This window comes from Otolemur garnettii, unplaced genomic scaffold (genome assembly GCF_000181295.1).
Source record: "Otolemur garnettii isolate 467f Iridium unplaced genomic scaffold, OtoGar3 scaffold00028, whole genome shotgun sequence".
Taxonomy (NCBI): domain Eukaryota; kingdom Metazoa; phylum Chordata; class Mammalia; order Primates; family Galagidae; genus Otolemur; species Otolemur garnettii.
Window position 1 is genome coordinate 16440723 of NW_003852423.1, and position 26375 is coordinate 16467097.

The 26375-nt window shown below is 39.3% G+C and overlaps 1 protein-coding gene across 1 annotated transcript in view; it reads right to left on the bottom strand.

Annotated features, from left to right (window-relative positions):
• Positions 1–15526: 15526 nt before the first annotated feature.
• Positions 15527–26375, bottom strand: part of DPY19L1 (dpy-19 like C-mannosyltransferase 1) — a 106722-nt gene continuing 95873 nt past the window's right edge. The window contains exons 16-21 of the mRNA XM_023512425.1: positions 25638–25662; positions 24837–24956; positions 23034–23208; positions 22231–22330; positions 20984–21109; positions 15527–15868 (exon numbers count right to left, since the gene is read on the bottom strand). Coding sequence (XP_023368193.1) covers positions 15712–15868; positions 20984–21109; positions 22231–22330; positions 23034–23208; positions 24837–24956; positions 25638–25662 — 703 coding nt within the window. The 3' untranslated portion in view covers positions 15527–15711. The remainder of the gene's footprint in view (positions 15869–20983; positions 21110–22230; positions 22331–23033; positions 23209–24836; positions 24957–25637; positions 25663–26375) is intronic.

Here is a 26375-nt window from a genome sequence, read left to right on the forward strand (position 1 = left end):
AGACAGTGGAGCAACATCTTTAAAGTGCTGAAAGAAAAACAAAACTGTAAACTTAAAGTCCTATCCCCACGACAAATTTATCTGCACACAAGGGCAAAATACAGACATTACAGTCGTGCAACAGCTGAAAGACTTCATCACCAGTTGACAGACACTTCGAGAAATGCTAAAGGAAGTCCTTTAGGCAGAATGAAAATGATACCAGCTAGAAATCTGTGTCTGCACCATGGAATTAAGAGTACTGAAAATGTTAATAAGAGGAGAAATGTGTAATTATTTATTATTTAAATTTTAAGTCACTTTTCTTTTACTTGGCCCTTTATGACCTCCAATTCTTCATTAAAGCCCTTCATATAAATGAGACCGATCAAGTTGCCTTTTACTTATCTCTCCTTTTAATTTAACAATCTCATACTTTTGATTTTTTTTTAATCACAGAACTCATTTTCTGAATCATCAGAACTTGTGCTATTTCCCTTTATACCTCCTTTAGCTTCTCCCCACCTTCTTTGGCTGTGTAGCCATACGTCCAGAAGAAGCATCATGTGTGACAATAAAGCCACAGTGGCTTGAGTGCCATTTTAGGTTGTTATGAAAACCTGCACTATTATCCTAGTCCTAAAAAGTCATCATTTATATCAGCATAGTAAAGTATCTGAGAAAGTCATTACTAAACTATTCTAAGCACTTACCCCAGAAATTTTTCCATCTTACTGGCTACACGATGCTTAGAACACAATTTGGAAATTATTAATCCCATTCAATGGCTTCATTTCGTGGGCTTCATTTACTACTCCAGAGAGGAGTAAAGTAATTTGCTCAGGATCATACAGAATGTTAATGGCAGAACAGAGAGTAATACTTAAGTCACTGGAGTAAGCCCACCATTCTTCCCCCAGCATTTGCCTCAGAATTCTTGGAATTTTCCATAGGAATCTTCTATCCCTTCAAATCAATCTCACAGCCTAAACCTTTGCCTTTCACTCTTAAATTCATTTGCTTCATTTCCCTAAGATTCAGCTCTGTGGATCAGCGGATGCCTGGGCTTTTGGACAGGAATCAACTCTCCAGATCTTAACTGTAGAAAAGCCATTTGAAAAGACAATGCTGGGCCTTCTCAGAGGTGGCAATTCTACTTGGAATTGGCAGCCATTTCTCTGTCATCACTTTAGTCATTTCCCTGCTCAGCTCAGAAGGCAGCCCTGGCTCGCTGGGAGTGACAGACGCTGTGCCGAGCAGAACCCCCACCCCCCACCCCCACCCCCACCCCCACCCAGTCTGGCCTACTTCGAGCAAAGGCTGAGTGAAAGGGGCAGATGTGGGGTCCAGACTCTTTTGACAGAAGATTCATTTCCTTCCCCTCCCCCGAAAGGACATTTTAATCGCCATATGTTTGGATGAGTTAATTCTATTTTCAATGAAAAACAAAGAGAAATAGCAGGAAATTATTCTGAATGGGTTTGGGAGGCACCTAGGAGGAAATGCACAAAAAGAAAATCTCAGAGGTTTTCAGTATAAAAAAATGGTTAGTTATCAGACCTGCTCAGTCTAATTTGCTCATCTGTGCTGGACATTGTGATTAGGGAACATTGGTGGTGGTGGGGATTGTTTTGTTTTAAGCTGCCTGCTATTTAAGTTTAAGGGTCAGAGAATTCATTGGAAAAAAGAGCCTTAATTTTCTGGCTGGAGAAAACAACCTAACTGACATGTTTAATTATAAACATGGAGCCCCCCCTGGGAATAGATAACCTAGATAGGAAGGAGAGACAAAGAGGGAATAAATTGCTCTGCCTGTTTATTTAGGATTTGACCAAGCAGTGGCCTGGCGGTGAGAAGTGGAGTGAGGGAAAGCAAGGGACGGTGCCCAACAGAAGGGTAAATGTCAAGGGCTGAAGAAGGAAGCTTGGCCAGTGAGAAATTTCCTTCAGTTAGAAATGATGACACAGCGGGGGGACTGTGACCCAGCCCCTTCTCTTACCCCAAATCTTAGTGGAAAGCTTAAAGAAAAAACAGGCTGCTGGTGGTGTGGGATGAGTAAGAAGACGCTGGTGTGATCAAAGGTCAATAAGGTCAAAAGTGGCCCAGGGACAGGATGCTTAGGCTATTTTTATTATTATATTAAACAGAAGACTGAGCATTGAGAACTACCAGTAACTTTGGTCACATAACCAAGATCTCATTTAAACCTCAGCATTAGGATCCTGTTTTACAGACAGAAACTGAATTTAAGAAAGGTTAATATATCACCTAAGAGCAATTAGCCTTTGCTAGAGAATGGCGGAGTTAGGCTGCAAACCCCACTCCAGGCCACTCGAGCACACGTGCTCTCAACCAGTCTGCTTTTGATAAAACTTGCATGTCCCCAAACTTAATTCTGAATCCCTTTGATAGAAGGCTGTGGGACTCATTTATCTGTTCTGCAATGCTTGCCCAGTGCCTAATGTGCAGCATGTACTCATTGTACATATGTTAAATTGGAACAAAGAAATACAATCCTACAACTTCTTTCATGAAGAATATTCCCCAGATTCTCAAAACTTAACTTGCCTGAAGTCGTATAGCAAGAATGTGATGTGCTATGATACAACTCTGATTAGTCCCAACTAAACATTTACTGAGGACCTACTATGTGCTCAGTAGAGCCTACAGACAGATAAGTAAAGAAGTGACTACAACAGAGGCATCCTGAGTGCTATAGAGGAGGGCACCTATCTGAGAATCTGGGGAGAAGAGGGGACAAGGAATAGTTTCTGGGCAGGTAACACCTGACACCACACAGTGCAGTGAAATGACCAGTCCCAAGTCTTTGCCTTTCAGTAAAGGCAAAGGCAGAGGAGGAAATAATGGCTTTTTTGTTCAGCTAAGGTGGATCAGGTTTTGCTTTTCTAAAAAGAGAGAGGTGGGGACATCCTTCTCAATTGGCCCCAGACTCACCTCCCTTCCTGAGCTTGAGTCTCAGAAACCGCCCACCTTCATTCTAGCGAATACAGTCAATTCTAGAGTCGCCATCTCCTGCCAGATGTGCATAATCAGGCTCTCCAGGACTGCACTGCCCTATACAGTAGCCACTAGCCAGATACGCCTATTTGAACTGAAATTAAATAAAATTTAAAATGTTCTTCAATCACATTAGCCACATGTCAAGTGTGACCACCTGTGGCCAGTGCCTGCCTTACTGACAGCACACACAGGACATCGTCTTCCCTGTAGAAAGATCTACGTGACTCTGCTGCCTGAGGGCTTCTTTGCCTTCCCAGGGTGACCTGGACCTCTAGCCCAGAAGTAAACAGCATTTCCGTCCCAGCCAGTTTCCCTTTCTGCTCTGGCACTCAACCTGCTCTCGTGCCCAGCCTGGGGAGCTGGGGTCTGGGCTGAGCCCTCCTAAGGGGCTCACTGCCCCAGTCACTTCATGACCTCGTGGGTGAAGTCGGGCTCCCACACACTGTCCCAAACTCCTCCTCCAGCCCACGTCACGGAGGAGCACAGCTGTTCAGGTGAGCACTGTCTCATGCTTCCCCAGCCAGGCAGTCTACACAGCACTTCTTCAAATGAAGCCTGGGCTCTCCCTCCCTGAGCGTGGAGCCTCCACTGGGATGGGGGAAGCATCTTCTGCTCCTTTACAAAGTGATTCTAGTGACTTTGGGCAAGTCACTCAACCCCTCAGCGAAGCGCAAAAATGCTTCAGGGGAAATGATGAAGGTTCTATAATCCTCCAAAGTTCCCCTCATGGTCCTTGGTCTATGTTATCTCCCTGTGAGATGATAATCGGAAATCCTCCTGGCTTCTCCAGTTGGCCTTCACCCCCAACCTGATCTCACCCACCTGCTGGCTTCAGTGTAGGCACGACATTTAGTCACAGCTTTACTGGTCAATCCTTGCCTTTCTCATCACTCCTCTTCCAGGCCTCAGGATGCCCTCAGCGCTGACCCTAGCTTCAAATGCCCTTTGTTACTCTGGGCACACTTAGCCTCCCAGGCCTTGCCTTGCCTGGCAGTCATCCTTGGCAAGGCTATGCTCCTGGTGCCTGCTAAGTGACTATTCTGGGCTAGAACAGAGGCTGCTCCTGCCACCCGGGCTCCATGATGCTTGTTTGCTGCTTTGGAACAACAGTCTGCACTGAGCCCCTGACAGCACTTCATTTTTTGTTTGTTTTTTTAAAGAGACCGGATATCTCTATGTTGCCCAGGCTGGAGTGCAGTGGTTATTCACAGGCACGATCCTACTACTGATCAGCATGGGAGCTTTGACCTGCTTCATTTCTGACCTGGGCCAGTTCACCCCTCCTTAAGCAATCTGGTGGCCCCCTGCTCCCAGGAGGTCACCATATTGACGCCGAACTTAGTGCAGACACCTGATTGGCATAGCACACTACAGCCCAGAACTCCTGGTCTCAAGCGATCCTCCTGTCTCAGCCTCCCAAGTGTCACCACATCTGGCTGACATCATTTCTTAATGACATCTTTAGACCCACATCAAAATGATTCTGTTGAAAAGAATGCTGTGCCTTCTCCACCCAGCCTTCTTAACAAGGAGACTTTCCACACAGATGTCAAAAGTAATGGTGCCTGTTTAGGGATCCCTTTGACACGAGTGCGGGGCATCGTGTTGCCTGCCTTGTCACTACCTCTCATAACACTGCAAGCTCAGTAGTGCTGATTCCACATTATTTATGTATTTAATTATTTACTGTGGAGACAGAGTCTCACTTTGTTACCCTCAGTGGAGTGCTGTGACATCATATCGCACAGCAATCTCAGAGTCTTGGGCTCAAGAAATTCTCTTGCCTCAGACTCTTGAGGAGCTGGGACTATTGGCGCCTGCCACTATGCCTGACTATTTTTTTAGAGACAGGGTCTCCCTCTGGCTCAGGCTGGTCTCAAACCTGTGAGCTTAGGCAATCCACCAGCCTCGGCCTCCCAGAGTGCTAGGATTACAGGCGGGAGCCACCATGCCCGGTCTTGATTCCACATTTTTTGATGCAGAAATGAGGCTCAAGTAAGTGAAGGATTTCACATGGAAATGGCCAACTAAGAATTTGAAGCCAGAGACACCTGGCTCATGACTTTGACCTTTCTGTTGGTCCAGACTCTTTGCTATTAATGGCTGAGAAGTGCTTAGTGTGTTATATCTCCAGGGAAATTTGCTTTCTTTTTCAGAAAGTACTGGAAATGAGTCTTAAGACTTTCTCATGTGGGTTTTTAGAGACCTTGGTAAGCAGTGGGAGTCATCATTTTGAGCAGCAATCTGCTTGGTATCCCTCTTGGTAGCTATGCACGGGCCCCCCAAAGCCCTAGATTCCCCATCTCTTCTTTGTGCCAAACTAGAGGTCCTGAGTGAGAGCAGAGAGATGGTGTCACATAGGAATAGGATAGGAATGCCCTGCCAATTCTTTTTCCACCATAGGTGAGATCCCAAGGTCAGGTAATGAGCGGTAAGGAAGAGGGAAGAAATCAATAAAGCTGTTATTCTTCAAAAAATAAAACGCTTTGCACACAGACTGTGAATGATAAAGCCTCCTGGCTCCAGGAAATTGATTCTGGTGGAAATCTTGATTCAGCTTGATTCTTTGGTTCCCATAAAAAATCTTTTGGTGATAACAATAGCTCTGTGTGTCTGGAGTAAACATAGAACCACAGTAATGATTTGCACAAATACAAAGCGAATCATCTGGAACCAGAAATAAATTCAGCATGAGGATCCAAAACAAAAAGCAAGGGGCATAAAGAATACACTACAGAGAAACACCACTGTGCCCTCTGTGCGCAAAGACACCCATAGAAGTGCAGAACTCTATCTCTGCCTTCCTGTTTGGGGGTGTGTTGGGTGACAATGTCATATCATTTCAGCCTCCTCATCTGCTGCCATCATGATATAAAGGAAGGGACTAGAACTTAATACACTTAGACTATAAAATTTTTGCGTACAATACTGCATGTAAACTTCTCAATAGCCACTTGTACAATACTGGCCATCATTTCTTGACAGCTAAGTGTCAGAGCCTCTGCTCCAATCCAGATTCAGTGTATTCCTAAATCCATGTTTTTCTCACCCACATATGGAAAATGGGGTGTCTTGACTAGTACCTGGGGATAGCTAATTTCAGCTGTGTTATTAAGTACTAGTGTGAGCTTAGTGACATTCCTTCCCCTCCCAGAGCCTCAGTTTCTTCATTTGTAAAAAGAAGATGTTGGTTTCAATTTTGTCTGCAAACACTTTCTTCTAAGACTCTGTGATCTTAGTATCCTAAGTGGTCACTGCTGGGGTCGTAAATAAGACATCTGTTTTCTTCATTCAGATTTTCCCTTCACAGTCAATGTCTATCAGGTGACGAAGGAAATAATTACAAACAAATTCTGATTGCTGGATAAATTGAGGATTTCCTCTCAAATTCCAGCCATACTTGTATAAATTTTTTGTTGTATTAGCATCTGAGAGTGTCTACTTGTTTTTTCGTAATCGAGTAGGTGCTGAACATTTTTAAATTATGGATAATGCCTAAAAATTGCAATAAAATTACATCTACATTCCCCCAATTTAAAAGAACGTGACCTTCAACTTTGAAGACTCCCATAGGTCCTATCCCATCTCATCCTCTGAGAGATGACTCCTACTCTAATTGGGTATTTGTAATTCACTAGCTTTTCTTTGTATTTTACCATGTTTTAATGCCTTAAAAATGTATTATTTTCCTTTACGTTATTGAACTTTCTGTACTTGGACTAACATCACATGTATTCTGCACATTTTATATGTCTGTATATTTTTTGTCTTAACGACCTTTCCGTGAGATTGTCCGTGTTGTTGCCTATAGCTGTTTCACCGTCTTACGTGTTTAATAGGATCCACCTGGTTGATTACATCTCACCATCTTTACCCACTCTTCTATTTATTCCAGACACAGTCAGTCACGTTCACGTGATTTCCTCGTTTTCTGCTTTTATGAACAATGTGGCAGTGAGCATCTTAAACATGTCTCCTAGTGTGTATGTTTAGGGATATTTCTGGGGTACATATCTAAGGTGTAGAGATGCTGGGTCTTACTTGGTATGGCATTCTAGAATTTAATAGGTAACGCTGTTTATTTCCAAAGTGGTTACTTTCCCCGGGAGTAAAAGAGAGTCCGTGCTGTTCCACATTTTTCTCAGTACTTAAAAACTTTCATCAATGTTATGAGTTATAAATGGTAATATTATGGCTTTTTTTTTATTTCTCTAATATGAATAATTCAGATTTTTAAGATGTTTATGAGTCATTTGCTTTCTTTTCTTGCAAAATGTCAATGTCTTCGGCCAGTTTTTCTAATGGGTTCTTTGCATTTTCTTACTGTCTGTAGTCCTCTATTCTGCAGTCTTAATCTTCTGTCACATATGTAAATTGCAAGTATCTTCTTAACACCACGACTTGCTTCATTTTACTGATATTTTTTAGTGAATAGAAGCTATTAACCATAACATAGTGAATTCCCTGATCCTTTACAGGTAGTGTTTTTTGGGTCTTAGGAAGTCCTTCTTTGAAGAAATCAAATCCCATCCTATATTACCTTTTAAGTTTTATAGTATTCCCTGTCATGTTTAGGTCTTTAATTTATATCTATAATTTTATTTTTGTGAATGATGTAAAGTAGGGATTAAATGTCTTTGTTTTCCATAGGAATAACCAATTATCACTGCCTCATTTATTAAATGTATGCAAGTTCGTACCCAGTTATCTATTAGTTGGGTTTTTTGTTTGTTTGTTTGTTTGTTTGTTTTTGAGACACAGTCTCACTCTTGTCACCCTCGGTACAGTGCCATGGCATCACAGCTCACAGCAACCTCAAACTCTTGGGCTTAAGTGATTCTCTTGCCTCAGCCTCCTGAGTAGCTGGGACTATAGGTTCCTGCCACAACGCCCAGCCATTTTTTGGTTGAAGTTGTCATTGTTTAGCAGGCCCCAGCCAGGCTCGAACCTGCCACCCTTGGTAAATGTGGCCGGCACCCTACCCACTGAACTACCTCTATTAGTTGTTTTTTCAATATCCCTGTGTCCACACTTCTGTATCTGTTCTAATCTTGCTAGTTCATAGGGGAAATGTCTTTATCCCATGTTCTTATTTGTATTATTTTTTACCTATAAAAATTTTACATCCAGTTGGTCAAGCTCCATAAAAAGTTTTACTGGGATTTCAATTAAAACTCAGGATAATTTTGAGAACTGCTATTTTTATATCTTGTATTAAATTTATCTCTAGAGTCTTGTTTGCATTTTTATTCATGAAGTAATAGACCCAACTTTGTTCTTGGTATCAGTGGCACAGCCACCTAAAAAATGGAATTCTCTTATTCTTTGGATGTTTAAGATGAGAATAATCAGTATCTTGGAATAACCAATCTCTTGAAGGTTTAGTATGAAAAGCTTATAAAACTGACTGGATATGTTGTTCTCTTTTAAGGAAGATGGTTTTTCAAATTGTTAATTCAATTTCTTTGTAGGGAATGTCTGTTATTTCTATTTCTTCTTGGATCAGTTCTGTTAACTAGTATTTTTCAAAGAATATAGTCTTTCCTCTGTGTGTCAAAATCAAATATATTTATAACATGCTCTTGTTACTTGTTTACTCTCTTCAGCTTCTGTAATTTGCTATTTCAAATTGTTTATGCTTTCTCTTTCTCTTTTCTCGATTACAGTTCCAAATAATCAACTTTAACTTAGTTGATCTATTTGTTTTCTATGTCATCAATTTTTGCTCATTATTTCCTTCAACTTTGGGGGGAGTGCTATTCTGCTGTTATTTATATTCCCAACATACATATTTGAGTTCATTAATTTTTAGCTTACTCCATGCATTTTAAACTGAAAAGAAAAATAAAGTGTATCTCTAGACCGCTTAAACTGTACTCCACAAGCTATTTCTAGTATATCATTGTTCTATTTTTCCTCAAATTTTCATAATAAATTCTTGACTCATGGATTATTCATGTTTCATTTTCTGTTGATTTCCAACTTAGGGCTTTTCAATCCTTGAGGGTTTTTATTTTTGAAAATTGCTATCTGGGCTTACATATCCTCAGTTCTTTTCACTTAACAAATACTGAGGACCTAATATGTGCAAAAGTCCTGGTTTATACCAGTGAATAAAACAGACCAAATGAAGTCATGCTTTCCTGGAGTGCATGTTCTATTGCCTATTCTTGGAATGTCACATAAGTGGGAAGAGAATGTATATCATGTTAGCTATAGTTCTATAAATGTCAGGATTGTTTTTCTTACTCTAACCATACATTTTCTTACTGATCTTTTTACCTGCTTGGTATATCGATTTCTAAAAGAGATATGTAAATTTTCCTGCTGTGGTTGTGGATTTGTCTATTTCTCCTGATTCTAATTAACATCCTAGGAGGCATATACTTTTGAAAGGTAAGACAGCTGATGCTCAAATCAAGAAACACTCCCTATTTCATGTTTATAAAGGATGAATCCTAGATTTCAGTTTAGTTGTCTATATTATGACAATACTGATTGTACAACTGCTGTCATTCTTATTGCCTGATATCCTCATCTAATGACAGCACATCAATCTCTCCCCATCTTTTGGAAAATCCCTTCTCCCAGAGAGATTTTAACCAAATTATCAGAGTCCCTGTTTCTGGGTCAACACCAAATGTGCCTGTGGCTGGCCATCTTAATATCCTAAGCCACAGAACCAAAAGCAGGTTAATGCAGAGTTCCTCCCCTAGAAACAGGTATATTTGTGTTTGCTGTATTGCTTTTCACTAAATTCATATGGTTACTAGCTATGCCTGAAGGTATTACTGTACGTGGCTAGGGTCTGCTATGAGGTTAATTTTTATTTGGCTGTGTGTCAAGCACATTTTTATCTTGTGATATTAATCTCATCGGAAGGTGGCCCGAGTCTCCTTATTATGTCTTCTCTATAGCTGGAATACATAAACTTCCACTTCTTTCAGTTCTCAAAATCATTTTTAGGGCTGACTGGATTTATTGCATTGTTATATGAAGTGTAGCTTATTGCAAAAAAAAATGTTAAGCAGTACTACTTGCCAGGAACTGTGCTAGGAGGCATTGTGATTCAGAATCAAGACATACGTCCTATTTATAAGGACCCAACATACATGTAGTAAGTTAACGGTCATGTTAATAGACGTGCCATGAAGGTTATGACAGCAAGGGCGGTGGAGGGCAGTTCACTCAAAGGGTAGGCAAAGGAGGAAGTGACCTTTCAGTTGACATCTTGAAGTAGATACTGATCAAGAAAAGCATATTCCAGGAAAAAGAAAAAAGCATCACAGAGAGAAGAAACCGGATTCTCCACACATACTAAATTCATTTTTTAATTCTTTTCTTTTCTCTTTGTACTGGTATATTCTCATTTCTCACTGATACCCTAATCAGAGTTCATTTGGGGCCTCTGCACTGCCACTTCCCCCACCCCCTTCTCCCTGCCATGGGTAAACACCTATAACTGAACACAGAATTCTTCCCTGAGTCATCTTGTGATCAATAGAAATTGTATAAAAACTAATAATTGTTAATAATAATAAGAGTGTATATGACAGATGCTTGCCATTCTTATGGACTGGCCGGAGACCTGCAAATGGGGGCATGACATGCCTGTCATGAGTATGACAGGCATCCTCAAACTATGGCCTGGGGACACATGCAGCCTGTCTAGGACATTTATCCGGCCTGCCGGGTGTTTTTGCTGCCACTGCCTGTCCTGCTTAGCAGCCAACTCATCCGGGGGCCTGCAGTATGGCCCTCCAATGTCTGAGGGGCAGTGAACTGGCCCCCTGTTTAAAAAGTTTGAAGACCCCTGCTGTACGATATTAACTCTAAGGCAACAGAATTGCCTGGGAAGTTTTTAAAAATTCTAATCTCAGGTGACACCTCTCTGGGGATTGGCAGGGGGGTTTAGTATCTTTTAATCTGCCCCTCCCCAACCAAGTAATTCCAATGTGCAGGCAAGTCTGAGTGACTGCCATAGGTGTATTGCTTAGAAAAAGCCACATTCATTACTCATGCAAAGTGCAAGAGGGAGGCCTCCAAATCCCAAGTCTGGTCACTAAGGGGGTGCCAAGAGTCAAAACTGAGGGGCCTGGCTGATAGCAGGATGTCACCACCAGGGGACAGAACCAGAGACGTAAGGTGCACCAATGAAGCTGGCTTGGAGCTAGCCAGCAGGCATCCTTAAAAAAAATCAGTTTTTATGGCACGACACCAAATCTACTTCACAATCGTCATTTCTTATTTTCATTTCTATTTTTTTCAGAAACAGGTAAGGACTACGGCTCAGAGAAATCAACATAACTGAATGAGCTAAATTTCGCTAATTCATCTTTTAACTCCAAGATATCAAATTTGTATACAGAATAAAACCCAAACACCCAGGTACTTAAAAATCAGCGAAGTGATATGCTGCATTAAAGAGAGCGCCCTGTGAGACGGAACACTAGGCAGTAATACAGTTTATTTGCAAGTCATCTTCACAACACTAAGCATCTTCCAAGTAATTAGAATTTGGGGTTGGAGATAATTGAGTATAGAAAACATTGAGAGAGGAGCCAGTCTCAATGCTATCCTAATCTTTTTGCAAAAAAAGAAAAATCTTATCTCTTAATTACACCACAATGACTCAAAATCTTAAGAGAAAAAATTTTCAACTGTTAAAACATTCAGAATTTTAAAATCTCTCTCAAGGGAAAAAATGTAAAAGCAAGAGTTTCTGAGACCTTTTTATATTTTAATATCCTTTGCAACTTCAAACATAAAAAACAATGCTGTGAAATAAAGACCAATTCAGGAGTGTAATGAAGTTTAAAGTAGCTCCTTTTTGTGTACCAGGAACAACTTTACTGACTTAAATTAGAAACTTCTAGTTGGGGGCAGGAGAAAAAGGAAGTAGAAGAGAGAAAAGCAGGCAATCCACGGCCTTGTGCTGATTCTTCCTGCCCTCTAACAGAGGGAGAAGATTGAGGATTTGGGGGGCCAAAACAAAAGTAATAAAGTGCAAAATGAATTTTTAAAATTCCCACACAACACTGAATTTATTTTAGAGAGAGTAATGTTACAAAAGGAAGTTCTATGTCAAACGATTTCCACTTTTTCTCTGAACTGAAAAAAAAAAAGGTTCAGTTTACAGCTTCAAAATATTTAAATGATCCCTATTTCACATCAGAGTTCTAGTTAAAAATTACTCTATTTTTTTGCTCCTGGCAAGTTCTATTGATAATGTCCCCTAAAAGATAAAGGGGCTTCCTAAAATTCAGCTTCTGGTAGGGAACCATGTAACAGGGGGTGGTGGGATGTGCTGTTAGGAATGGATGGTCACCCCTTTGGAGAGTCTAACAGACAATCTGTTCTATCCATTAGACGAGGGGTTCTCAAGTACGATCTCGGGTCAGTACCACCTGAGATATGACAAGAAGTGCCGATTCTGGAGTCCCGCCATTGGCCAAAAGAATCAGAAACCTCTGTGCTGTGGCCCAGCAATCTACAGATATTCTGGGAGATTTAGATGCCTGCTAGTTTTGAGAACAACTGTGTTAGAACACCTCATTTCCTGAAGATGTCACAATCAATGTGTCATTGTGTTAAGAAATTAATTACACAGGACTGAACGGAGCTAACCTGCCTTTCCTCCTTAGAGACAGAACAATAAAGCTGATGTCTGTGTAGCAAAACATGCAGCTACAATTCAGGAAACACCTAATTATCTGTGATTTAATGTACAAAAAAAGGCTTTCAGCAATCTGTAATTACTCCCCTCCCCCCAATTTAGTTTTAAAGAAGTATTGTTAAGTGACTCTCCCATAAGTATAAGAAAAGTTTGGGTAATACCAGCACCTACCACTACTAATGAAGAGACCAAGATTCCACTGTTAAAATCCTCCCCCTTTTCTCAGGACTGCGGTCTGATCAAACCAGTGTGTACAGTTCTCCGACTACAAAATGAGGCCCACCATTTTCACAGACAAGGTGGAAATGAAAACAACAATAAGAAAAGCACTTTCCACATTTTTTCATGATCTTTTTTATTTAACATATATAGTACATGTAAACAACTGGCATAAAATTCATAAAAATACAATACTCCTATGAAATATTACTTTATTCCTGATAGATCATTTTCTCCTTGATATCACTGGCATATTTTAATACTACACCTTTCTGTCAAGCATTTTTAGAGGCTTATCTTTTTATAGAAATACTCCCCAACTTGTGTTCTTTTAAAATGTCATAGCAATACCTATCTCTATCACCTCCTTGGCCACCCTTGCTTTCCTCACACTAAAGCAAAAATACTCTGAATGCTAAAAATATGTAAAATACTGAGCTTTAACACTGTTCTGTCCCGTATATGGAACCTATTTCTACTCTAGGTTGCCATGAGAGACATTTATGCTCTACAGCACTGGCTGGGCTGCTACTACCAGATGTGATCAAGGCTGAGTGTGCCGGATACCCTCAAGGCCTCTGTTCTAAACTGACTCGCTTAAAATATGACCATAGCTTGCAGGTGGAGTTACATTAATAAATACTGTTATAAAACAATTCTTCTGGAAAGAGCTAATTTAGACAACTTTTAATGTTTCCCAGTGTATGAAACAGTTTTAAGAGAATTTTAATGTTTTTTCCTACACAGACTCTCCAATCATTACATGAGAACTTATTTAAAAGGGAATTGGAGGATGAGAAAAATAGAGAATAACTTTAAAATTATGGTTTTAAAAAACCGTCACTGTTGGATGTACAAAATCAGTCACACTTGAGTGAGGAGCACTCGCAGATAGGGCAGAGCGCACCTCCCCTTTTCCAGCCCACATCCACTCTCAGCTCCTCAGCCTCAAGGGCCCTCTTCCCATTTTTCTGGATTAGCGCATCACTGCTTAAATGTTACTTCTAATCCACAAATCCCCAGCTGGTCCCCTGTTTTCTAAAACTCAGAAGTCTAAGAAATGAAACAGTCAACCACCAAATGAGAAAGAGTGACCACAAATGTGAACACTACCAGACTCAGTCTCCTGGGCTGCCTCCAGAGGAGGAGACTCCCTGGGGGACGCAGGGTGGGGGTGACGCTCCTCACCGAGGGCACAGTCAGGGCACAGTCCTCAGCTGGACGTGCTGTCTGTGCAGCTGACTAACACGAGCAAGCTCGTGCTTCCCCCCGACTAGGCATGTCCTTTGGCTCTGGTAAGAAGGCAGAAAGAAAACAGCTCTTCAGTGGCTCCCGGGAGTGGGCACTGGAAACAATCCCTGAGGACTCAGGTCTCAAGGACAATCCACAATGAGGTTAATCTGCCTGTGGTTAATAAAGAGAACACTGTATAATTAAATGTGTAGTTAGCCACAGTCACGGTTTCCTTAGAATTTAAAACCTTACAAACATAAACATTTTTTAGAACTATGAGGATTCACCCTTTTGAAGATATCTCATTTCACACAAATTAACTTCTAAAAAACAAAGATTCACACAAGAAATTCAAAGTAGATTTGAACATTTTTCAAAATAAAAATAAATAGAAAGGAAAAATAAAGCAGACTGAATATAGTTTTTAGAACTAATAATAATTTTTAGAACCAAAATCATAACGTAAGGCTTAAGGCTTTGTCTTATTGCAGTCAGGCAATCTTAAAGGTAAAATATAAAAGCTCCATTTATTTTTCATTATTCATTTGCTTTTCTGACAGAAGAATTAGTTATGGTTTATTGTATCTTAATAGTAAAAGAAAAACTGCCAGATACTACAGTCTATTGTTCCACTATAAATTACGTCTACTCAAATATACATTAGTTTCTAGATGCATTATATTTGGGATTGTTCAAAATAGTTTTCTTAAAACTACAATTAAACATGAAAAAATTTTAAGTAGTTTTAAAGGTATTAAAATATAAACATCTGAATAATGCTAAAAATGAGAAAATACACAGTTACCATTAAATTTGTTTTAAGCCAAGAATACTTGGTAAGCAACTAAATGAGTAAACAACATTTATTTGACAAAAAAAAAAAAAAGTGGGGAAAGGAGAGGTATGAGGGAAAGAAAGAGACATTATCATGCCACATGGGTGGACAGTAATGGCCCTTAACCAATAGGGGCCAGGAAAGTCCTCATTGACAAGCGCAATGGAGAACAAAAAGAATGTAAGGAAGTCAAATAAACGGGGATTCCATACAGCAAACACCATGTCTGCCCCATCTCCTGTAACTCAAGTTGATGACAGAGGCTGACATGACTGAAGAGCTTCATTACAATTATTATTATAAAACAATCACTGAAATGTCCAAAAGACAAGAGCAAGAGCCAGAAAGAAGAACCAAGGGGCATTAATAGTCTACTAACTACAAAATCAGCCCCTACAAAGTTCAGAATTGACCTACATTTTCATATCATCCTGGTCATGACTCAACATTTTTCTTATACAGGTAGCTTTGCCCACTTTAGCACAAATATTTAAGTTAAGTACAAGCATATACTCATTTGCATAGCAAATTTTAAAGGGTACACTGAAACAGTAACTAAATGATGAAAGTGTAAGTCATTTTTACAATTAGAATAACATTCAAATTGACCAAATAAGACGTTTTCTATTTGAAAACAGTTCCTACAAAAGTTTTTGGGGATTTGAATTAAAAACAACACATGACTTATTAGCAAAACATTTAAACAATTACTGATGTGGTTCTCTGTAGGCAGCAGTTCACATAGCAGTCATTCTTTCACAACTTCTAGGACTTTGTAAACACTGTTCTGGAATACAGTGGTGAAGTGAGGCTTGGACTCCTTCACCAAGAGGTTACATAAGGGAGTTTTCCCAGCATTGGCAGGGTCTTCCACATCCCAAATTTCAGGCATACTGCAACCAGGCCTAGAAAAATAAATGTCCACATTAACAAGTCAAGGCAAATGACGTAACTGCAGATAAAGCAGAGCACTTTTTGAAGCCAGAGGTTCCTGGCCTCATTTCTCTTTTTCTGTGGAAATTAACTTAGTTTAACAAAACAACCTGACTCCACTGTAGGACAAGGTGGGTGCAGCAAAGGTGACCACAAAGACGGAAACAGACCTGCAGGATCCGTGCACTCAGGTGTTGGGCTACAGGGTCTGGGGTACATGCTGCTTCAGTAACTTACCAAGAACACGGTGTTGGGAGGTAGCTTCACTCAGTCTCACATGTGTGAGGTGGGGAAATAAATACCCATGACGTAGGTCTGTTGTGAGGACTAAGAGAGATCAGGTATCTACACTATGCTCAGCACCCAGATAAAGGTCTAATACTCATCTTTAAAATGACAATTAGCAAATATGCTTAGTTCACAGGAGAGCTGCATTAATCAAACAGATGCTCTGACTTACAATGGGGGCTAAGTCTCAATGAAGCCACTGCAAACTGAAAATGCATTTATTACGTCTCACTTGGTAAACATCCTCGCTTAGCCTCTCTTACTTTAAATATGCCAGGAATGCTTACATTAGTCTACAGTTAGACAAAATCATCCAATACAAAGCCTATCATATGCAAAATGTTAAATAGCTCATGTAATTTACTGCACACTGCACTGAAAACCAGAATGGGACTTAAAATACAGTTTCTACTGAATGCATTTTTGCATTCACAGCACTGCAAAGTCAAAAAATCATTAAGTTGAAACCTTGTAAGTTGGACTACCAACATCCTAGAGTGAGTCAATTCAAAGAAAACCTGAGAGTGTAAAGTGTACATGTTAGCCAAATGCATAATTAAATCTTAAAAGCAACACAGTTTTTTAGAAATGGAATAAATGAAATTGGTATCATGTGGTATTTGCCTAAATAAGGCCTTTAAAATAACTAACATTTTAAATCAAGAACAGTTTTATAGATAGAACTGTTAGATTTTTACTAGAGTTCACACTTTCTTGTCTTTTAAGAAATTTCTTAAAAAACAGAAAAACATATGGAAAAATTAGAGAGAACTGACAACTACTTGTGTTTTGTCACAGCTGCTTCTTTTACTTATTTTTTAATAAGCAAGAACATTCTCAAGTCCCTTTTATCCTTACTGGCAGTCCTACCTCCACTCCCCTCATAGGGCAAACATGGTACCAGGAATGTACATTACTTTCCCCTTTTAAATAACATCTTTAATTTAAAAGTAACCAATTATTATAAAAGTTTCAAACTACAGACCTAAATAAAGTTTTAAAAAAAGTTCCTGTCTTTACGGCTGCATAGTATTCCATGGTGTACATATACCACAGTTTGTTGATCCATTTGTGGATCGATGGGCACTTGGGCTTCTTCCATGACCTGGCAATTATGAACTGGGCTGCAATAAACATTGTGATACAAATATCTTTGTTGTAATGTGATTTTTGGTTGTCTGGGAATATACCTAATAAAGGAATTGCAGGGTCAAACGGCAGGTCTATTTTTAGTTCTCTAAGTGTTCTCCAGATGTCTTTCCAAAAGGAACGTATTAGTTTACATTCCCACCAGCAGTGTAGGAGTGTTCCCTTTTCTCCACATCCACGCCAGCATCTCTGGTTTTGGGATTTAGTGATATGGGCTAATCTTACTGGAGTTAGGTAGAATATGAACATTTTAACACAATAACTAAGAAAATGACATGAAGGCTATGTTAATCAGTTTGATGAAAGTGTTTCGGATTGTGTGTGAAAACACCACACTGTACCCCAGAAGTGCATTCAACACAGTTACCATTCAATAAAACAAAAAAAAAAAAAAAAGGATTCATTTTTGTGATTAAAAAAGTGGACGACAGCAAAAAAAAAAAAAAAAATTCCTGTCATTTGCAATGCTATTTCTCAGAGGTGACTTCTATAAACAATATAGCATACACCCTGTCAGGACAGTTTTATCCTTGTTAGGACACACACACACACACACACAAAAATATGAACACAGACACAGATGCTCTTGGGTTGGTTTAAAAAAAAATGGGATTATCCTGGGACTCTTAATAAAATGTGGTCATTTTCCATCCATATAAGTACAAAAAGATCTACTTTATTCTTTTTAATACCTGCTAGCATTCATTTATTATTCCATCAATCCTTTACAGATGGATATTCTAATTGTTTCCTATTCTGCCATTATAAGACAATTTGGTATAAATTGTACCTGTATCTCCTCTACAAGCTATCTTCCCTCTGTGAAAGGACTACACTTCTTTTTTTTTTTTTTTTACTTTGCCTCCATCTAATTATCTCCTAGACAGGTACTGCCAGTGAGTGGTCCCATGAAGAGGATTCAGGTGCACACATTCAGCACACCATTCTAATGGCATTGAATACCCATGATAATATGGCGAGGCTTGGAGGCTTGAACTTTCTATTTTTTAATTTTCTCCCACATACCAAGTTATCATTGGTATGTGTTATAACCTCAAGGGCCTGTGGCTGTAGAGAGTGAGACACAGGAAGCAGAAAACTCTCCAGAGTTTTCCTGAGTCCAGTAGCTTTTAGGGAAGAGAGAAAGCAAAAAGCCGCCCTTGTGAGCTTTGTCTGCTTTGTGCAATGCCCTTTAGTCCTTATCTGAGTTTCCTAAAGTCTCTCCAGGCCAGCATTAGTGAAAATCTGAATGCTTTCTTCTCAATACATGTTTTCAATTTTATGTCAATTCTATTATTACAATTAGTAAAGAAAACAGAGAACTAAGAATAGAAGTTAATTAAAACTACATACTACATAAAAATTACGTATTATCTACAACTTGCATTGGAATATATTCAGTGCTTGTACTTCAACACAGAATGTCAAATATTTAAGGAATAATCGAACCACACAATTAAGCCACTTGCGGACCGTGTAAGTACAATGTGCACCAATCTGCCAGGCACAGATTAATAAACACTGTCCTCTCCTCCTGAATTCCCCATTTGTGTTCCTGTTTTGACATATTTTTATGTTCCAGTAACCTACAGGTGTTTCAAGCTGGCATTACTGAATTGGAGAGGAAAAGCCAAGGCAATAAGGAAGATCCCAATTCTGGTGGGATCTGAAAGCTCTGACAAGAAACCCAGTCCTTCCTACTATAAATGTAAACGGTAGATAAATGTTCGTCTTTCTTCCCCTTCCTCTCCTATCTGAGCTCCCCATCTGCTCCACTGACAGAACAGAAGCAGAGCTTTGGTTTTGCGTGACGGCTGAAGCAGAGCGGACCTGTCCAAGTTTTCCTGACAGCTGTTGTCAGTCTGGCTTGAATCTCAGGGTAGATGGAGAGTATCGTTTTAATTCATCAGTGAGGACAAAACAGGAGAAAGAGTCACTTTCTTAGCTTCTTCCCTCTCAACTCCTGCTGCAATAGACACAACAGTGACAAGTCAAGGTCCAGATGGGAAAACTGAACACAGACCCTTCCCAACCCTAATTCTCAGTCTGAATGGCTAGATGTGAGCTCTAAATGGAGTGACCTCAAGTCAGTTACATGGCTGATTTTATTTAGTGTGCTAGATTTATGTCCACATATTTCCTAGATTTGCCTTTATAACCCTTCTTGAGCACACATAACAGAGCTCTATCAAAACAGGAGACAACTGTGGTTATGGTAGAGCTTACTGTTGATAAGTTCTACCACCACCGTACAACACAAAGCCTCTACAATTTTCACATCTTCAAAACAATTTGTAAGGATGTAGAAAAAAATGAAGAACCTTTAATCAAGGTTTATTGTTAGCTTGGAGAAAAACATGTTATGAAAATTATTTTTACATTCCAGTAACCTATGGGCATCTCAAGATAGTGAAGCCCCAGGAAATAAAGAAGGTCACAATTCTGGTGGAAAAGGCTCTGCCAAGGACCTGAGTTCATCCTGCAAATGTCAGCCCCTCATTTGTTTATTACAATGTCCTCGTGAAATTTTTGTGAGAAATGCCTGTGACTTTTTTGTCCTAAATTTATATAACAAAATTCAAAGTGAGTATGTAAATTTCATATATATTCATTTGTTCAAAAATAGTTAAAGCATTTTCTAAATTAAAACAATAACATTTTCTATAATTACTGACTAAATTCAAGTCACTTGGCACCTATTCGTAAGAAAATCAACAAGTGTGTGGGCAATGCTGTGTGGATACTACGTCACAGAACTATTTTCACTCCTAAGTCAGTATTTCACAATTTTGTTTTAACACCCTGTGTATTACTGAGTATATGGTAGATGCATATGATTAAGCCACAGAAACAGCAATCTCCTAAAGGTTTCTGTTTAGTTAATAAGTAATGAGAATTTTTAAAATAATAATATTCTATAAAATACCCTTGACTTCTAAAACTGCCGATGTGCTGTGTTCTTCATGGAAGGAATGCTTTGGTACTTTACCAGTCGGCTACTCTCATTGGCTGCCTGGTCACCTAGGTACACCATTTCTAGACAGTTAACTTTAGATTCACACTTGCTTTCAAGATCTCACTAACACAACTATACTCTACTTAGTGAACCTCTCTGTGGAAATAGAACTCTTTTAAAACCCTAGTCTAAGAGAACATGGGTCACAGTAAAGTTAATTATCTTCCTATTCAACTAAGATGTGAAACATCAAGAAATACAAGTTTCACTCTAAGCTGATGATGACGGGACGCCCCATCCACCTGCAGGACGTGGTACAGAGATGTGGGATGGACCATGCATGACGGGCTTCACACAATGGCACTCCCCACTGTTCAGTTTTAGACTCTCGGCATCTTATGGAAGAAAACACATTCAACTTTAAATACAAATTTTCTAAAACATCATAGGCAAATATGGACAACTTAGGAGATTACCAATCTGTGCCAATATCATCTCTTTAAGGTCGCATGCACGAACAAATCTTTAGAAAAGAAAGATTTACTTATAACAAGAAAAAAACTCTAATTCAAACAATTATCTAAAATATTTTTTCCACTTATTCTTAGCAAAACATTGTATACCACTAGCAAAAATTTGCCATGAACTTTTCATGTCTTATGATTAGAAAACATCAACTATGTTGAATACTCACTTGGATCTTCGTATACACCATGACTCTTCCAGAATGTAATAATTCACTTTTAACTTTATCAATTCTTGCTTCACTTCTTCAGCTGCTTTTCGACTATACATTGAGTATACTATTTTTGTTCTGGCTCTTTAAAGAAAAATAATCAGGCAGAAAAATTTTAAGATTAAAAGGATGCAATCAACATACTTAGAAGAAAGCACTCAATAGGACAAAGGAAGACTACAGGAAGACTCAAGTCTAGAGAAAACTCCTCACAGCAGTTCCTCTGCAGGGGATTTGTGAGGTCAAAAGAAGGAAGAAGTAGCACAGGAGCCCTGGGAGAAGAGGCAGAGGGTCAACGTGTCCGTACATCTCCAAACTTAGTCTCATTTTTCTTTGTTCACTTGTTTTTATTTTTAAATTCTTCAATTCTCTGCCACACATAACAAGGATGAACCACCATGACATGAACTCAATGAAGGATGACGGTGAAACTACGACCATCCCAGTTCTGACAACAATTCACATAAAATGCTTCTCCCTTTTATTTCTAGATTTAAGAAAAACTAAAAATTCAACAAAATTGCTCTAGAAATTAGCTAGCTAAAATTGATTTTTTAATGAAAAACTTCTTGTTTATAAAATGTATAAAGTTCTACTGTTATGCAAAAGAATATACCAATATACTAATAGGATTCACCTAATCACTCAGGAACTGAATAGATTTACCTACCCTAGAAACTGCATGAAAATGAAATCTACTTCTTTTTCTAAGAGAACACAAAGCTCTAAACTGTGAAAAAATAGTAAGCCTCAAAAAAAAAAAAAAAAAAAAAGAAGAAAACCCAAATCAAAAACCACCCAAGATCAGTTTGTCGGTGAAAACCAGAATAAAATCCTCATGAATGGTATTCTATTTCAGATGATTCCTCAGAATTTAAGAAAAATCACCTATACAAAAACCGTTAAACATGACAAACTAATGAATCTTCAGAGGAACCCAGGATGAGCCCTGTCAATCTGTAGGAAACTGATCGAGTATGATCACTTTTGCCTGCCTGGTAGAGAAGATAACCCTTAAGAGTCTTAAGTTTTGCTGCTCAGTGGAGTCGTGACAGTTTTGTTTCTAGCGTGGCAGTCTCATCTCAGCTTTCCTCTCTCTCTCTTGCCTTTATAAATCCCAGGGCATCTTAACATTTTTGAGACACTACTTGTTACCCTTCTGATTTCCTTACTCGCTCTTGTGACATGTGATATTGTGTACTGACCTCAGGCCAGCATCTTCATAATGCGGGTGATTCACTATGGGCCGAAGGGCAGAGAGCTTAACACTTGCCATGGTGGGCATGGCACCCGCAAACACTGCATCTGGAAAGAACAAAGAGTAAGTCTTAAGAAGACATTTGGTGAGTGTGAGAAGGGGCCTCCTCCTCAGTTAAACTCAATTATTTCACAGGCAACAGACAGAGCAGGGACTCAATGAGGCCCATGACTTCAAGATTCAAGGGCAGAACCAGAATGAAATGGGATGGATGGCTGATGAAGTGGGCAGTCAGTGACTCCCATCTCCTCATTGAGGACTTCTTTCTTCTTCTTTTTCTTTTGTTAATATCTTAGAAATCTGTCCTGATTCTAAGAAAGAACTATCAAATTGACTAGAAAAGCTTTATATACAGTAGCAAGGAATTCTGGAAGATGATTTACTACTCAATCATCTGATACTCAGATGACAACAAAGTCACTCTTATAAATATCACATTCCACAAGTTCATTGTAAGAAGAAGCACAATAAAAACTATTTTTAAATGTGGGGTTTATAACATTGGATAAATTTTGAAAAAATTAACCTTTATCAAAAATAGAAAAATTTAGTAAGAAAATATGTATAACAATTACCCTGTAAACCCTTTAAGCAGAATTGATATATTTTATTTTATTTTTATATTCTAGAGATAGTGTTGCTGAGAAAGAATAAGACCACTGGCAGTAACCTGGGTTTTACAGTGGTACATGTATGCAAAATTGTGGGAAAAATGCTAGCTAAATAACACCTTTTTTTTTTTTTTTTTACCTGGTTTAGTACTGTATTTGATCCATTCTATAAGTTCTTCCTGAGGCAAATTGCTGAACTCCCCCACAATATTCCACTGGGTTTGTAGATTTGCTGAACCTTGTATTGACATTGCTGCTAATACAGCAAAGACAACAGCACCAGGATGCACTTTGCAGAAGAGCCATCCGAACAGCTGAAACCAAAGTCAGAACATACCGATGACCGTTAGCACAAAGCAGTATGTGCTGAACACACAATCAGGTTTTTCCCACAGAAGAATGTGGTCTCTGCTAGCACCCTGAGTAAAGGATTAATTATCCAAAGGAAAAGTTCTAAAAATAATGATCCTTGGGATGAAAAGAATTCCACCATCAGCCTCGTATAGATAGGTAGAATGTGACTTTAAAAAGCTCCCTTTTCAGCCTGCTTTCTCTGCTCCCAGATTTGAGTAAAGCCAGTCCTAAACAATTGACCAAGTACAGAATGAAAATGTGAGGTCTCTTAGGTTATTAAGAAGTTCAGAACAGCAACAGTACACATTAAACAAACTGCAGAGTCCTTTTGTGTAGGGGGCCCTGTGTGACAGCAGAGGGCCCACACCTTGGAGCCAGCCCCTGGGTAAGGCTTTCCATCAACAACCCCACTGGGGAATGAGATTTAAGACAAAGGATGGCAACAGTGTCCTTTCCTCTCCCCATCTGGGGGATTAAGAGCAGTAGAAAGTAGAGCCTAACACAGTACCAACATTCTGACTGGAAACCTTCAGGCTGGCTATTTTCTTCCATACCCAAGCAGTCCACACTGACTAATAACTCTTTATTCCTCTCTGCTGTTCTCTCTTTCATATTATTTCTATAAATGTCTGCAGACCAGATTCAAGCTTCTTGAGGGCACACATACATTTTGGGTTTTTAATTTTTCTGTCCTTTAATCTACCCCATCCCCAGAGTTCAGAGCAGATGCTCGGTAATGACTAAGGTACGGCTGTGGCACTGTGGCTGGATGACTCCTGAAAAGGTGACACAAAGGAACATACAACTGTGAATACAGAGCGAGGAGGCAGTGTTCCAGGAAAAACAAGCAGCCAACAACCAAGAAAGTTTAAGCTAAGTTTTAAAAAGCAAAAGTAAGGGATGTACACAGAAAGGTATACCAAATAAATGAAAAAAATTAAGCTTGATAGTAAGAACAAACATACAATTTCCAAGTACTTATAACTTGAAATCAATTGTTAGAATTTTTGTGATATGAATGTCAAAACAACAGTATTAAGCTTTTTTTTTTTTTGAGACAGAGTCTCACTTTGCCACCTTTGGTAGAATGCTGTGACATCAAAGCTCATAGCAACGTCAAACTCTTGGGCTTAAGGGAGGATCCTCTTGCCTCAGTTTTTCATTTTTAGTACAGACAAGGTCTCACTCTTCTTACTCAGGCTGGTCTCGAAATTGTGAGCTCAAGCGATCCGCCAGAGTGCTAGGATTATAGGTGTGAGCCACAGTGCCTGGCCTACCCTGTCCTTTCTACCAATACCTGTGCTAATCATTCATAAAATCAGCTGCACTAATTCACTCCTTGTTGTACACCAGGTACATTTAGAAGTATAGACAATGATCAGCTTTGGTCCTTACTCTTTAGGAAATATAAGCACAAAATCAGCAAGAACGTCAACTATAATGGCTTTAAAAATGTTGGATAAACAAAAACAAAACAAAATAAAACAAAGACTTTGGGTAATTCAATATTATTTTAGGACCACTCAGTGACAAAGGCCAGAGTAAAATTATTACAGCAGATGTAACTCCAATCTAACAACCATGTTACCTGTCTTGAGCAGATCAAGGAAGCCATAACACACATGTGTGGTGTCAAGAAGAGTTTTAGTCTCATAATTAAAATACCGAGGGCTGTGTATGCTAACAGTTGCAGTGCATGATAAACCAGCTGAAAGAAAAAAGAAAACATTTTTACTTCTACTATTTGTGAAGTTTAAGAATATACTGTTAGGCGGTGACTATACAGAAAGGGGTACTTTTTTCTCAGTAATAAAAATTTAATGCTACTTTGATTTTTGAAATTTCTAAAGCAGTTCTTAAAATTCATTTCTGAATTGCTCCATTTTAATAGAAGGCTAAAATTATGAAGGCAGTAAGTGTTTTTATAATTCTCGGAGCCAAGCCTGTGGTTAATAAAAGCCCGCATGTCCAAATGTACCTTGGTGCAACCACCAGACCAAGGCAGGAAAGTGGTACAAGAAATGGCTACTGCCTCAAGATCCTAGAGCTCCACCTTGGAACTGCCCTTAAAACCAGGCTGGGTCACTAGGAGATGGAAGCAGCAACTGGTCACATCTCTGAAGCCTCAGTGCAAGGTGAGCACCCCTAAATGGGCTCCAGAGATCAGCTGCTGCTACCGTAAGGATCATCATCAGCAAACCAAATGACTTCCCTAGTTAACTGTTTAACACAGGAATGGTCAGTGAATCTGCATGCAGCATTCTCATAAACACATGCTGGCTGTTTGGAAGATTGTTAATGGCAATTGCCAATAAACTTAAGAAACTGGAACCACAAAGAAAAGTCCAAATATATAAGATAACTGAAATTTTAGTAATGGTGTCTTTACCTCTCCATGATCAAACTGGTGTTTTCTGAAAAGAGAAAAAAATATTGCTATTAAATTATTATTTGCATTTTTGTCTTACAAAGGCCAGTTTTACGACTTCTATAATATTCCCTCTGTGTGCATACATGTAAATCCAAATAACTGAAAGTTATACACAAAAACTGTTGCTAAAATCATTTAAGAGAGTTTATTAAAAATGACAACGTTGCATTACGTCCTAAGATTTGACTACATGGGTATTTTATTAGTACAACAAGAGCTCCGTGTGGTGCACCAAACCTCTCCCTGGTGGTAAGCCACCAGAGCACCCTGAAGCCTTCACAGTCCCCACATGAGCGCCCCAGCCCTGTGGTCCCTCAGTGTTCCTGTAAACTGCTGCTGCTAAAGGGACAATTTAGGGTTGAGGAGGACACACAAGAGATTTTTTTCTAGCACCAGCTTGGAACATACAGACACACACAAATTTCCATCTTTTGCTTTGCTTGACAGCTCTAACTTGTGTAAAAGGACACACTCCTGGAGGCTGACACGTCTATCCCTGCCCGGACCAGGAACCATCACTGTCATTGCCACAGGGAGGGCAATCCTGCACGTGGGAAGCATCCTGCGAGGGTCTCCCTTTGTAATTAAATTCTCTGCACCTTGCCCTGCCACAAGGTCTTCCTAAGCCAGCACCACTTCTTATCCCTTAAACTCACCTTCAGCCATGTTCCCTCTTGATGGCTGTGCTCTGGTCAC